The sequence below is a fragment of the Phaethon lepturus genome, unplaced genomic scaffold (assembly GCF_000687285.1).
Source record: "Phaethon lepturus isolate BGI_N335 unplaced genomic scaffold, ASM68728v1 Scaffold57970, whole genome shotgun sequence".
Lineage (NCBI taxonomy): Eukaryota > Metazoa > Chordata > Aves > Phaethontiformes > Phaethontidae > Phaethon > Phaethon lepturus.
This window is the reverse complement of record NW_010513748.1, coordinates 1-14,885: the sequence shown is the minus strand read 5'-3', so window position 1 is coordinate 14,885 and position 14,885 is coordinate 1. Positions and strand designations below refer to the sequence as shown.

The 14,885-nt window shown below is 41.6% G+C and overlaps 2 protein-coding genes across 2 annotated transcripts; both read left to right on the top strand.

The window, feature by feature from the left end:
• Positions 1-1,203: 1,203 nt before the first annotated feature.
• On the top strand, positions 1,204-7,066 carry PFN4 (profilin family, member 4). Its single transcript, XM_010290751.1, has 4 exons — positions 1,204-1,320; positions 2,924-3,061; positions 4,210-4,315; positions 7,038-7,066. The coding sequence occupies exons 1-4, from the start codon at positions 1,204-1,206 to the stop codon at positions 7,064-7,066; spliced, it is 390 nt and encodes a 129-aa protein (XP_010289053.1).
• A 3,259-nt stretch (positions 7,067-10,325) lies between these two features.
• On the top strand, positions 10,326-14,782 carry TP53I3 (tumor protein p53 inducible protein 3). The gene is made up of 5 exons (XM_010290739.1): positions 10,326-10,463; positions 11,149-11,416; positions 12,621-12,833; positions 13,452-13,648; positions 14,435-14,782. The coding sequence occupies exons 1-5, from the start codon at positions 10,326-10,328 to the stop codon at positions 14,621-14,623; spliced, it is 1,005 nt and encodes a 334-aa protein (XP_010289041.1). The 3' UTR covers positions 14,624-14,782.
• The last annotated feature ends 103 nt before the right edge of the window (positions 14,783-14,885 follow it).

Sequence of the window (14,885 nt, the reverse complement as noted above, 5' to 3'; positions counted from 1 at the left end):
GGAGCGGGCCGAGGGTTGCTCGTACGGGCAACGGGGCTGCCTCGGCCCATGGCCACGGCCATGATGTGCGGCCCGGGAACCGCCTGGCAGGGGGCGGAGGGCGGAGAGCGGAGAGCGGCCCTGCGGCCTTCTGCCAGGCTTCTTGTGCTGTTTGGTATCTGGACATGAACCCCTAACCGGAATGCCTGCTCATTCCTCATTGGCGTATAATTCAAATACATCCTCATTGCTCAGGACTTAATAATAAATGCACTAGCCTGGCGTCTTCATGACAGGCCATTCCCTATGCTGCCTGATAAGCCTGATAGCTTTATTTAATTGCAATATTAATCCTTTCCAATATCCTCATGTAAAATAAACCCTTCAAGGTTATGTAGCCATAAAGCCACAAGATTTATCCAGAGTTAGTTTACTAAATTCTTTTACAAGATTTCATACATTATCATGTAATACTTGACAAAACTAAAATTGAAACTTAAATCTGATGTATGATATGGCTGTACTCTAGTGATAAGAAAATACTGTTTTTCTACTAATTAATTTGAGCACAGTGGCATGAACAGAACTGCAGGTCTGCAGTTTTTGCCAGCACCTAGTAGCTGGCCAGGATTGAAGTAAACAAGATGCCTACTGGCAATTCTTTTAAGATTTAATCAGCATCTCACTTCTCTTGCTGCTACTTACGCAGCCAGAGATATCACCTGAGAGAAATGTAAGGTTCATTCCCAAGCAGTACCCCAGTAGCGTTGCACTGACCCAGAGGTCTAACAATAACCATGTTAGTGCTGACCATTTAAAAAGAAAATTTTTGTGTTGGGTCAAGCCTGGCCCAGAAACCACACCCAACCCCCCTACTCGTGCTCTGATCTGCTGGTTGTAGCAAGTTTTATCGCATTAGTGTTTTCACTGTGGACTGTTTCCTCAGTGAGAGGAAAATTAAATGCCATGGAAAAGCAGAACCCAGAAATACTTACCCTATAAAAATGTTACTGGACTTTTATAGCCTTTCTGATAAAAGTGATCATTTTCCTGCTGGTCTATTCTGCTACTCTGTATTTAGGATTTTTATTTTGTGATTTTGCTTATCTGAGCCTAGCGTTACTTCTGCTGAAGTTCCTGAATTCCACATGGAGGAAGATCTGGTTTCCAGTATAAAAGGGAAGGGGAATGAACATATATTTCTTTTTACAGAACAGAAGAAAAATGAACCAACTGCAGGCTTTGCTGAATGACAGTCTTATCAGAACAAAGCATGTGGAAAACGCAGCTATCATCAACATAAAGGAAAGAAAAGTTTGTGCATCAACCTTCGGCTTTAATGTAAGAGATCAAAGAGTGTCCTAGGAAGTGACAGCAGAGGTAGAAACTCCAGGAATCTAGAGCACAAAGTAGCAATAATGGCAAGGAGTGCTGTGCTCTACTAAATACACTGGCTTCTTCCAATCTCGGAGCCCGAGTTACATGGGTACAGCCTAGCGGCCATGTTGAGAGGCTAACTTGTGAAGTTGATTGCTGATTTCACATCTTTGATTTTTGGAAGAAAGATGCCATTTAACTGGCATTTTCAAGGAGTCCTTTTTAACAATTTTGCCCTCAATGATTCCACCAGTAAAGCAGATGTATGTAGGTCCATTCTCTGGCATCAAGACCTGCTGGTGTGGAATGACCCGTGCCCATAATATACCCCCAACACAGAGTGGCTGTACCAGGTTGCCTCTGGGGAGTAGTCCTCGGATATTTGCATTTTGCAGGCAGTGCCTAGGAATTGTTTGGGAAAGTGCTTGCTGGCCCAGGCCAAAACTGTTCCTGGACTGTTCTGACAGTACCCAGAACTGTTCCCTGGCACCTTAAATTTTCTCGTATAGATGTAGCTTATGTGTTTTCATTGTCCATCAGCTGATAAACAGAGCACAATAATGGCACTTCTGTTCATACCATATCACATGGCAAAGCTAATGTGCACTCCCTGACACAGTCTAGGGAGTTCAGAAATGCTCCCCACATCCTTATGTTGTTGGAAGGTACCACTTCCTTTCCTAATCCCCATGATACCAGCTCTCAAACATTTCCAGGCAGTTTTTCCAGGGGTACATATTGCTACCCTTGGGACGCTCAGAAGAATGTGTTCAGAAGATGAAGCTCTTCTTAAGCTAGCCCCATACCTGGCGGTCAGCCAGGTAACAGTGACATCATCTTTAATAAGTATATGATCTTTAATATATAACACAGCTTTTAGACATGCCAGCCTGCTGTCTCTTTTGCAAGGTGGATTACATGCTGAGGTCTAGAGCAAAGGCCTCAGCCAGTGTAAATTGTCACGAGCTCCACTGACTTGAAAGAATTTCAGGCCAGAAGGAATCATTGGATCATCTCATCCAACCAGCTGAATATAAATCTGCCAAACCGGTGACCCACTTACATATACACTTAGCCCAAGAGTTCATTGACATGAATAGATTTGTGCCTTGTGTGCACTGCTGTATTGAGATGTGATGATCTGGTCTCCTGGAATTGCTAAAGGTTATACTTCCCCATTGAAAATTAAGAATATTTGAAATTGGCATCCTTGGGTGAGCTCTACCCAAGTCCGGGGAAGGCTGTGTCCTACCCAATAACGCCTTTCAACAGCAGGATCCGGTCGCCATCGGGCATATTGACTACCTAGAGAAGTGTCACTGAGTAATGGGATTACACAGATAGTAATCACAGACTAAACAGATTGTTTCAAATAAGACTTTGAAAATGTAGTGGACTATAGAGAAACTAAGCCTAGTTTCAAAGCCAGACAGATTTTTTTTGTTTTATTTTTGTTTTTACATCATAATTTTAAGTGAACCATCAAAGACTGTGGGAGGGTGGAAAGCAGTTCATCATTGCGGAGGGGTGCATTATTCGTCCATAACACTGTGTTGTACTAACACAGGTGCCACCAGAGAATGCTTTAAACTTTATCTACACTTTCTGCAAGAACTTATTGCAAGTTAGAAGGGGAGGACTCTACTTCAAGGAGAAATACTATAAATGTGTCCGTGCGGATGAGCATTCTATCTATCTTCAAAATGTACGTTGACAAGAGCTGTGGCCGTCCTGAGAAATCTGGAGACTTCCTACTTCCTTACCTTGCTGCCTGGTTACATGAATGCCGTAACACAAGCAGAAAGGCTTCACATGTTTCTTTCTTCCTTTCTCTCCATATCACCTGCCCAGCAGGTGTGGAATGAAATCGGTGCAGAATACAAAAAAGTGTCAGCTGTATAACACAAATTTAACGGTAACACCATTTATTTCCCTAACACCAGCTGCAGTGCTTGTCACGTTCTCCTTTGAATTAGTTCCCTAATGTGACAAAAAACTATCAATTCTTTTTTTTGTGTGTGGTTTCTTGCCACATTAATGAATTAATCACGTAATAGGAGGGCCTGGAAAGCCCACAGGCCAGAATAAGCTAGTGGGAGCAGGTAACTGAGTTAGGGGAGTGAAGAGACACCAGTGAGCAGGACCTTGTTTGACAGCCTGCTCATCTTGTGGGACTCCAGCCTCAGTAATTCCCCTATGAAATTCAGAAACAGAAACCAAGGACACAGCTAGATGCATCCATGCTCGCGGTGGCAGAATCTTGTTACTACTGCTGAGCCATGCAATCAGAAGTGAACACATCCAACTGGTTGTTACTGGAGTCTTCTTAATTCTTCCTCTCTCCAGTAAATCCATCCTGAAATGAGATAAGCAATTTGCAGAAGAGGCTCAGCAGCTCTTAAATTTGGATCCCATTTCATAAAAATGCAGTACTTTGCAATGTCTTTTTCCATTCCTTAGTACAAATGAGAGAGGCTGAGTTTTGGAGGCAGGGTTCATAAAACACTGGACATGCTTTTATGTATATACTAGTTATTTTATTTGCATTTATTAATGCTTTTGCATATGGAATTGAGCACTAGGATAAAACTTCTTCAAAATGTTGTGCAATAATACATTAATCTATAGAAGTGAGAACAGGCAACATAACAAAGCATTTGACTGACTTGCTTTAATAGTCATCAGTCTTTAAAACATGCATTGTCACTGTTTTTCTGTGTCCTGGCTTAGACTTTGAGACAATATTTGCCTTTTTTTCTCCAAGAAAACTTAGCCCAAGTTGTAAGGCATCATGTATACATATGTGTATTTTTAGAACCTGCTAACCTAACACCAATTTTCCGTATTATCTAGCCAGATGGAGGCCTGATAGTTGTGAAGACAAAGACTTTCATTCTGGTTGCTACTTACAGAGTGGGAATGTATCCCAGTGTGTGCGTGGAAGCTGTGGAGAAACTAGGTAAGAGAAATGGCTGTATCTGTGTGTCTGCATGCCAGCATTTCACTGATTAGCTTGCCCTTGCAAACAGCTTCAAAAATTAAACTGATGAACTACCAAATCCTGAAAATCTGGGAAACTGAACACAGATGTGGTTATGGCTCCACAGCTAAACCCTCTCCAGATATCACATCCCACTGTGCTCCAAAGCCTCCATGGGTATGAATAGGTTGCCAAACTCTCTTTCTTTGGCCATTCTAGCATAAGTTTTCTGTTAGTTACCCTTCAACAAAATGGGATCTGGCAGTCACATTTTCTTGACCTCATATGCCTAATGCTGAGGTCTTAAGCACACTTTTTAGAGCATCAGTTTTGATACTCTCCTTCACAGTCCACTTCTTCAAAGACACATGAGCTCTCTAAGGATTTCAAACTTTCTCTAGAAAGCCTAGTCTCTAGAAGAAAGCTGGAATCTCTTTTCCTACATGTGCATCTTGAGACATCATGAAGCTAGTTTCCTTGTCTCACAGTAACAAAGCACCTCTTCTCTAACAAGTGCTCCCATTTCCTTCCCTCTTCTGCCCATTTCCTTTGTGTGAGTCCTCTTAAGTTCCTCTCTCTTGGGCTTAGTGTTTTAAAGAGTGTTAACATCTCTTCGTTCCCCATTTGAGAATATTGCAAAACCTTTGCAGACCAGCCACAGAATCTCAATTACATCTCAAATATAGTTTTCCCTTTGTGTGAGGTGCTGGCAAGGATTAACTACTCTTCATTGTCCTTGGTCGGGGAGATTGAAACAACAGAGTTACACATCTTATTGATGTAATATATGGCTGACTCCATATTGAGGATACAATCATTTTATTGCATCATCCAAATGGATAAAATGCACAAAAGCAAATTCCCAGAATAGCCTTGATTTTCACCATAGGGGCAATTCTAAGGAATTCCTAAGGAATTTCAAGGGTATTTCTAAGGACTATTTTGTAGGGCAGTAAGATCCAACTTCACCTATGGATATACCCATCTCCTCTCACTGAATAGGAATGAAGTTGTAGGCCCACTGTGCTCCTAGCTTTTTTTCCTCATTTAGGTGCCTAAAGGTAAGTGGGATTAATTTGTGGTTTGGGGCATAAGCTGTTTAGAATGCTGCTCTGGAATGAGCTATAATATGCTCAGTAACCAATTTTTCATGAGACCTTTTTCAAAAGGCTTTTACAAGTCAAAAAGCTACGATCAAGAACAAGATTTCAGAGCTTATAACACAGATTTTAAAACAAACTTGCCTGCTGGACCCTCAGAGCCTGATTCTTGGCTGGCGGGTCTATGCTTAGTGCCAGGCTGGCAGAGACTGGCCTCCACTTCTTCACACTTCCCAGCCCCTGCATTTTGTTTAACCAAAACACATCTGACTGCAGACAGGCCAGGAGAAGAAGGAAGTGGACTGCACATGTTTTTTGGATCTTTGCTACATTCATTTCAGCCTCAGCTATCAGAGCAACCTCAGACTGCTTTATGTTATGTTCTGCTTCCTATTGTTCTTGACCGCTGTTTTTGTCAGTGTCTTATAGCAGGTTGACCACAAAACCATTCTACCAGCACTGCACTGCATAGAGAGCCTCAATTTTCTTGCACTCCACACATGATTCTGCCTCATCCCTGTCATATTTAGCATCTATGATGGATCTATTAGAGATTAGATATTATAGGACTTTGTCACTGACACGTATGGCGAGCACATTAACTTCAAAGTATACAAATTTTGGGGGACATTTATGTGCTGGGCTCTGAACTGAGGAACAGAGAGATTTCCCATCCTGGTAACATTTGGCATAAGGTAAGGACAAATGGCTTCAAGCAGTAACCTCAAGGACGTCTACTGAGTTAAATATACTGAGAGCATCAATAGGAGTTTTTAATCATGGGCTCAAAACAGATAAGAAATATTATGAAACCAGAATGGTCCTGCCAGGTAAGGAGTGTTTTCAAGGGATTGTTTCCATCTAGGGCAGCAATTAATGAGACTTACTAAATCTAAGAATTGGGCCTTATATTTTAAGCTAACTTCAGACTAGTTCTACCCTAGTATTTTTCTGCAGTACTACAAATGGAGCTAGAACAGATCCAAAAGGAGCTATTGTGTTATTTAGCCCTGAGTCTGTCCAGCCGGCTCAGTAATAAATTCAGGACCCATATCACAGTTGATACTAGCTTCTCTGCTGCCACGGGAGGAAAGCAGAAAGTGTAAAGTTGGGAGAATGTAAAAAATGCCAACACTTGCAAAATCCTATAACAATTTGCACACAAGTTATTTGGTCTTGCAAATAGTCACATTGTCCATAATTGGCCGCTGTTCCTGAGTAAAGTCTAAGGTCAAAGGGTTTCCAGGGCCAGATTTGCAGCAGTTTTGACAATGTTTATTTTCTGGGGTTTATTCTTGTTGTTCTGGATGATTTCTTTGCAAAAAGAAAAAAAAGTAGCTTTTCTTTGCATGTCACGAGAGATTTCTGAAAATTATTTGAAGTGCTTATTTATTCTTTAAAACAGAAATACCTCGTGAATATAGGTACTGGTATTTTTAATTTTCAGCTAAAAATACATCTGTCTTCTTTTGAGTACAGGATAGTCTGAGGTGGATTTGAACTTGAAAAAAAGCATCTCCATTACAGCAATTCTGTATATGATTTTTATCATTGTTGATTTATTTGGGTTTTAATTTATTTCCTTTATTTAATTATTATAGCAGACTACTTTAGAGAGAAAGGTAGCTGAATGAGCAGAAAACTTGAAATTCCATCAATTTCAGAAGGACTGCTCACGAGGAAATAAAGCATAGAAGTTTGAAACATTATCCAGTTTAAGCAAGAAACTACTGCTTTACAACATTCCAACTGCTGAATTTCCTTCTGTTTTTTCAAGAACAATTGAGGGCTCACTGCTCATAAGAGGATCACCATCTATCATCTAAGTTTCTTAACTGAATTGAAAGTAATGTCTTCAAGATTTGGTTTAAGATGCTTTGCTTAATCTTTTTTATGTTGTCTTTTAGCCTGTTTGCAGATAAGAAAATCATTATTCTCCCTAAGCAAAGTAACTTCTCTCATAGCATTTCAGCTGTGCATAACATCACATACCCAAGGGACGAAGGAAATTGTTACATTAATAAATTTTCAGGTTGTCCTGTACATCTCTGAATATTACAAATAAAACACATTTTTAACATGTCGATTTGCATTGTCATTGACTGCTGCAGAAAGATATTTTAGACTGTAGTGGATTGCAAAGTTCTGGACGGAGGGACAACATCACTACCAGGCTTGAATACTACTGTGTATACTATAAGACATCAAAGAATCCACATTTGAGTGAACCCATTACTGTACAGGGGACAGCTGAGGCTCTACCTCATCATTAGGTGAAGAACAGTCTCCAGAAGACCAGGCTCTGTGATCTTTTCATCTGAAGAAACAAATAAATTACTATCTCTTGGAGTCACATGAGAACAAAAGATTTTTTAGCTATATTTGATTCTAAATTAGTTTAGTGTCAAAGAAGAGTTAAAAAGCCTGAATCCAAAAATCTCAAAATCCATAGGAAAAAAGTCCACAGAAGAATTTGCACACATGGGCAGACATATGATCTATAATTTTTAAATACCCTGAAGTGTCAGTTTTATTCCCTCACAACTCAAGAGCAGGTGACTAGGCCACTGAGAAAGGCATGATGTGATCCTTCTCTTTCTGGGGGAAACAGCAAAGCTCAGCAAAGAGGTGCAATCAGGCAGCTAAAACATCGTGTAGAAATGCACCAGGCTGATGGACATGAACCAGTAAATTTTGATCGCTGCTGCCTTATGTGAACAAGAGCACAATAAAGCCTCCTCAGGTGGATATATAGCATAAGGACTGTCACAGCTCACATGCCCTTAATGCAATTTAAGTAAATCCGGCCTACGCTACTCAGAGTTCAGAAATCAAATCATCAGTTCAGTGCTCTGCCCAAGAACACACAAATACGCGCACATCCAGCGGATCGGCACAGTAAAGGCATTAGACCAAACCTCCTTGTGTGCTGGGGGGAGCGGCAGATCCCCACCTCAATGCCGAAGGGGAAAGTAGGTTTCTGTCTCCATCTGTGGAATAAACCAGGTCCATGGGTAGAAATAATGGTGAGATGTACTAATATTTCTCACTCTGCTCATGTCTGTTCCTCCAAAGTAAAACACAACTTTGTCCCGTTCCACCCCTGACTTGCTGGGGAGTAGCCGATTGCAAGGGCAGAGCTGGGAGAGGCGGCACTGGGATCAGAGCTGTTCCAGAGGCCAGGTTGGGTTCCTTCCTGGTGCAGAGAACATCGTCCCTTCTTTACGGGAAAAAGGTAAGTCACAACTTGCACTCGGGAACCAGGTAACTTCTTTAAATTGTTGGTTTGGGCCACTGCTAGCAGATCTCACAGTTTGAAGTTGTTGCACTTGGCTGGAAACTTAGTTTTCGATTCCTGCATTTTTCTGTGCATTTGAAAGCAATGTAGGCGTTCAGATCCTCACTATACTTTTTTGGGGGGGCAAAAAGTATAGCAAAAATCTCTAGCAACAAAGACAAGCATTTATAAAAATGCAGGTTAGTGGACTGTGTTGGAAGAGGGGGAAAAGCTTCTTTGGCATCTTATTTTTAATTGACTAAATTTGGACAGATTAAGAGAGAGAAGCATCTGTTGTGGGGTGGTATCTGGTGGGCTTCCCATTAAATTTTTGTGCTAATACAGAAACATTTTGTGGGACTGGATTACATGGTTCAGCTGAGAAAAACAATAGACAGCCAGCCTCTGAAAGAAAAGCCTTTATGTTACATTTTATACAAAGAATTGGAAGTGTTTATTCACCATAAAATAGCCATAGAGCACCACCCCGTGGGGATTTACATTGCTGAGGTTTCAAGGTGTTTATCATTCTGCATTTGCAGTCTCACCACAAATAATTAAGCATGCACTTATCTTTTCCTGTGCAGATATCATAATGCAAGTGATCTTTAGAGAGGGCATGGAGGTCTATCACACAACGTTATTTACTTGAAGAGGCTCTGGCTTGCAGCCCGCTCTGTGCACATCTTTGGGTGGCAGCCCTATACTGTATTCCGTGTAGTACCAGCTCTCAGGAAGTAATACAGTTATTCCTGTTGTGATTCTCTCTTCTTCTCCTCTTCTTCCACCCAGCACTCAGGGGGCAGAGGGAAGACTGCTCCAGATTTTATTTTGCCAGGTAGGAGGAGGCTTGACATCTCAGCCCATCTCAACAACTGTGGGTGCCAAAAGCAAGGAACCCAGGAACAGTGCCTGAGGAGTTACTTGAAAGCCTCCTGCAGCAGTGGGACCCTCTACCAGAGCAAATCAGGCACACAGGAATCACCTGCTGAGCCAAGGGAAACAGGAATTTTTAGAACCATTTGTTATCTTTCATTTGTGCTAAACCACCACTGTGCCTTTGTGTATCTTCAGGTTGTCATCTGTGGGCTGAATTGTAAAGCGGCACTTACGTGATTTTAGATGTGTCAAATAAAGGCTCTTTCTGCTGAGGGTTTTAAATTCCCATTTGTGTCTACTATTTTAAGGACCTGTGTCCTTTAGTCAGTTGAACGCCGGAGCCCTAATCATGCAGGAAGTGGAGAGCAAAGGATGTTATTTTCATTTGTGTGTTACATTTTACACTTAAGGTGGGTGGGTGGTCAGCGCTGCTGGATCCACACACAGCTCTGCGCAGGGTTAAAGCCTATGACTTGATGCAAGGTGATCTTCATAGTTTGTCAAATGGCTTTTGCAACGATATGTTTTGTCCCAATGTTAATGTATTTCATTGCATCATAACTCTTCAGCTTTCTCTGGCAGCACTCCTCTCTTCTACCTTCAAACTGCGTCACAGTTTGCATTGCCTGTCTGCAGAGTGGAGTTTGTGGAGCTGTGGTTACTAATTACTGAGATCTTCCAGCTGCACGTGAGCATGCCTGCATTTGTGTCGGGTTTTTTTTTTTCAGAGAAAATGTTGGCAGCCTATTTTGATTGTCCAGGAGGCCCAGAAAATCTCTATGTGAAAGAAGTGATGAAACCACATCCAGGAGAAGGAGAGGTTCTTGTGAAGGTCTCTGCCAGCGCTCTGAATAGGGCTGATTTACTCCAGGTAAAGTGTATGTTTAATCCGTGTATGTTAAGTAGATTACGCACCTGAAAAGGACACCAATTTTTAAAAAACCTAACTGAAGTCTGGACGAATCTGAAGAGTTAAAAGAGAATGGGCCTAGTGAGCATTTGGAAGGGAGAGTTCATAGGGCTGAAAGAAGTGATGTCTGTTGATTCAGCAGATAAATGTTTTTATCTGGATCACTGCAATGCTGGGGTGGCATGGAAAGGCAGCTGCCTTTCAAGAAAAGATGTAAAACCAAAGCTCTTTCTAAATGCTTAGACCATTCTCTGGGCATTTGAGATGAACATGAAATGTTCCATTGGCTCAGTTCCAGAGGGGGAAAATTCAAATTGTTAAGTCTGAGCTGCTTTAATTTGACCTGAAAGCCATGCTCTGCAACTGAAGACCATAATACCCCCCCAGCATGGATTGGCCTGGGCAAAGGGGACTCCCAACAAATTGAATTTGCAGAGAGACTTTTAAGAATAAAACATACTTAGGGAACTAGAAGCGTTACCAGAGGATAGAAGATCCTCAAATTACTGGAACATTTGCACAGCGCAAAATCAGGATTAAATAAATAGGAATTAAGGTTGGAGGCATGTGAACAAAATATTGCAGGTTATTACACTGATTGATGTGTGGCTTTTCCCTTCCTGCCCTCTCTTTTCTTTTGTTTTAGAGGAGAGGGAAGTACCCTCCCCCCAAAGGAGCAAGTGATATTTTAGGCTTAGAAGCAGCTGGGAGCGTGACTGGGCTCGGACCTGGCTGCAAAGGCCGGTGGAAGATTGGCGATGCAGTGATGGCTCTGCTCTCCGGAGGTGGCCAGGCAGAATACGTTACAGTACCTGAAGGCTACCTGATGCCAATTCCCAATAATATGACTTTTATTGAGGCTGCAGCCATTCCCGAAGCCTGGTTAACAGCCTTTCAGCTGCTGCATTTTGTAGGTGAGAAGTGTATTTGCAAATCTATCCCACCAAAACAGCTCATCTTTGTAACTTTCTGTTACAAAGTCCTCTCTTTGTTGCCTCTATCTGAATGCTGTTTGCCTCCAAAGAGCCTTTTCTCTGTCGCTCCGTTCGCATGGGTCAGAATCCAGTATGCCAGACCCAAATCCTGAAATCTTGACCACATCTCCCCAGTCACAACTTATTCTGCTGGTTGCGTATTTACAAGGAAGGATATGGAAAGATGGTCAGTTTTTCTTTTCGTCTGTATTTCTCAGCTTGAATGGCAATTTCCATTAGCCTAAACCCTGAAATAACGTACATGTTCCTCAAAAAACTGAAAAAACATCCTACTTCTAAAGATTTGACTACCCTGCAAACATGATCACATCATCAACTTTCTCACTAATTGCCTGTGGATCCACAGTAGGTAGCATCTTCTCGTGCCTTGTTTCACACAGACATTAATTGTAGGTAAAATCCCCTCTGAGCTGATTTAAAACAGGTGTAAGTTCACTCTTGATTTTGAAAATGTGGTACAGAGGCACTAACAATAACACTTCCCAGGGTTTTCCTCAGTTGATAAATACCCTTCTTCCCTCCTCAGCATTAGCATCTAAAAGGTCCACTAAAGAACAGGAGTTAGAAACACGTAACTTTCCTCCATACCTGAAATGCAGACTTGCTTTGAGCATTGTTGCTTCCTGGGAGTCTGTGGTCAATTAGGACTATGTGGTGCCTCACTTCCACTAGCAATCAGTGGAACACACATGAATGCGTTAAGGCAACTGTTAGATGGTAAAATGATAGGTAGAACTGGTCCTTAATGTTAGCCAGTGCTTCTGGCATTTCTCCATTTTTGAGTGCATGATTTCTCAGTATTAACATCCTCCAAGTGTGTTTTCTGTTGGCAGTGGACGGTCCTGGTATAAAAAGGCTGACTGCACTCACCTAAGCAGCTTGGTCATAGATGCCCAGAACTGGAGAGGGCCAAGCTAAAGTCATTCCACTGAATTTGGTAGAATGGGGTCGTGTCAGTACACTGCGAGCTGTGTTAGTTCTGGATTTGTTTCTTTTATGAAGGATATGAAAATGTAAACAAAGCCCACTGAAGGGCACCTCTATCAGCTTCCTCTTCAGTATTTTCCATCCTGATCATGTTTTAATCCAAAGGTGATGTCATTTCCCTTACGTCCTCCTTCAGGTAAAGTACAGAAGGGCGAGACAGTGCTGATCCACGCTGGAGCTAGTGGGGTTGGTATGGCAGCCATTCAGCTGGTGAGACTGGCAAAAGCTGTTCCCATTGTGACAGCAGGAACTCAAGAGAAACTGAAAGCAACAGCAAATGCCGGAGCAGCTGCAGGGTTCAACTACAAGAATGAGGATTTTAGTGAAAAGGCCTTGGCATTCACCCAAGGTAAGAACCTGTGTGAAAGACGCTGTTACAGTTGAGGATGAATGTGTACCTCCTAAAGTATACGCACATACACTCAATTTCAAGTGTCACTTTTGTTGGTGAGGGAGCAGACAGCAATGGCCCTGTTAGCACAACCTAACATCCTGTTCAGCCCAAGAATCTATCCTTCTGTACTTGGATTGTACTCCATTTTCTGCATGGACACTCTTTGGCTTTGTGCTCATTTGGGGCATAAATATTGTGTCTGTGTTCTTGTTGCATCCACAAGGAAATCAAAACCTTGTGACCAAATCCTTGCACTTGTCTTTGTAAATGTTTGAATAGGGGAACAAAACTTAGTTCCCTTACTGTTAGAAAAAGTTAGCTTTTCTAAGCATTCAGGGTTGTTTATGACAGTCTGCATCTAGAGATCTAGAAGGATTCTTTTTTTTTTGTGCCCAATTCTAGAATTCCTTAGAAATCATTGTGCCAATTCCTAATTTCAGTAGAAAGTTTTAAATAAGAATTGCAGGATTGATGCTGTACTTACAAAGAACAAGGTTTTAGTTTTTCCTGAAATTATCCTACCTTTAATGCAGCTCAACTACATTGCTGAAATATTTTCTGCTTCTCCTTGAGGTTCTGGAGTAGATGTTATTTTAGACTGTGTGGGTGGCTCATACTGGGAGAAGAATCTCAACTGTCTGAGTACTGATGGCCGGTGGATTATTTATGGACTACTGGGTGGAGGTGAAGTACATGGAGATTTGCTTGCAAGGCTGCTTTCCAAAAGAGGGAGCATCTATACAAGTCTATTAAGATCACGAGACAAGGAGGCAAGTAATGGCTATCAACACTGTATACAGTTTGATCTTAAAATCGATGATAGTTTTGAGAGCTTTCTTTTGATACCCGTGTTAAAGCAGAATCTAATGTATTATTACCAAAAAAGCACCACCTTGAACTGTTATTACATACTTTAGAAAACATTGCAAAATTAAGTTACAATTTTCCTTTTCTATTTTTATCAAATTACTCCCTTTACAGCTATTGAATCAGAGGAATGATACCCAGGACTTCTTAATGTGCTTCACGAGTACTATAATATAAAGATTTGGCCTAAGAAAAAGCAAAAACTCAAGTGATCAGGCAACTTAATCAAGTCGGGGCGGGGGGAAGGGAAAGACCTCAGTTAGATCATTTTTCAAAGTAGAAACTGAGGCCATTTGGATGCCCAGAAATTACCAAGAGACAATCACTTTATGTGGAAAATTCTCAGATACTACAGTAAAAGACAGCAGTGTAGAGCCCTAGAATAGATTCTGTCCATGGTGTAATACGTAATAGTCTCAAGAATTTTATCAGTTTGAGTTTAAATGGTTCTGCACTGAGCTTATACCACTTGTTTTGGAGATTCTAATTCAATTAAAATACAGTTAATCGAGAAGTTTTCTTACGCCTGTCATTTACACCTGTCAGATGTTTATATGTCCATCTCACTGTGAGCATGTCAGAAAGAGCCTCCCTGAGAACTGTGCACATTTTGTACACTGTGCTTAGAGATACCCCTGTGAACGACATGATTTGAAATAATCTTCTAAATGCTTTCATTTTTTCTTCAGTATAAGGAGCAGCTGGTGGGAGCCTTCACAGAAAATGTGCTGCCGTACTTTTCTGGAGGAACCTCCCCTCATCTCCAACCACTTATTGACAGCGTTTACCCTCTGCACGAGATTGCAGAGGCACACAGGATTATGGAAGAAAACAAGAATATTGGCAAAATTGTCATCGAAATGCCTGCTTCATCTTAAAGAAAGGCCTCCTTGCTGCAGTTGCTTCAGGGACAGAACTCTTACAGGTGTTTGACAAGCTGAGAATCTGCCATTCTGCTTCCAAAGCCGCAATGATTTATTGTGGGAGAGTGCCAAAAAGGAGGGGTACAGCAAAGCCTTACAGGACGCGTTTAATAAAAAGGTTGGTGTTGCAGCTCGAGCACCGTGTCTTGAACGTGTAAACACCGGCGAGCGCTCCTCGATGAGGAGAAAACTGCCAGGCACCGACTGCCACTCTCCG

Excerpts from the sequence above, each read along its gene's own strand:
- PFN4 (XM_010290751.1), top strand. The coding sequence starts at position 1,204 with ATGAACCAACTGCAGGCTTTGCTGAATGACAGTCTTATCAGAACAAAG. Across the intron at positions 1,321-2,923 it reads CATCAACCTTCGGCTTTAAT|GTGCCACCAGAGAATGCTTT; the intron begins GTAAGAGATCAA and ends GTACTAACACAG. Across the intron at positions 4,316-7,037 it reads GGAAGCTGTGGAGAAACTAG|CAGACTACTTTAGAGAGAAA; the intron begins GTAAGAGAAATG and ends TAATTATTATAG.
- TP53I3 (XM_010290739.1), top strand. The coding sequence starts at position 10,326 with ATGTTGGCAGCCTATTTTGATTGTCCAGGAGGCCCAGAAAATCTCTAT. Across the intron at positions 10,464-11,148 it reads ATAGGGCTGATTTACTCCAG|AGGAGAGGGAAGTACCCTCC; the intron begins GTAAAGTGTATG and ends CTTTTGTTTTAG. Across the intron at positions 12,834-13,451 it reads GGCCTTGGCATTCACCCAAG|GTTCTGGAGTAGATGTTATT; the intron begins GTAAGAACCTGT and ends CTTCTCCTTGAG.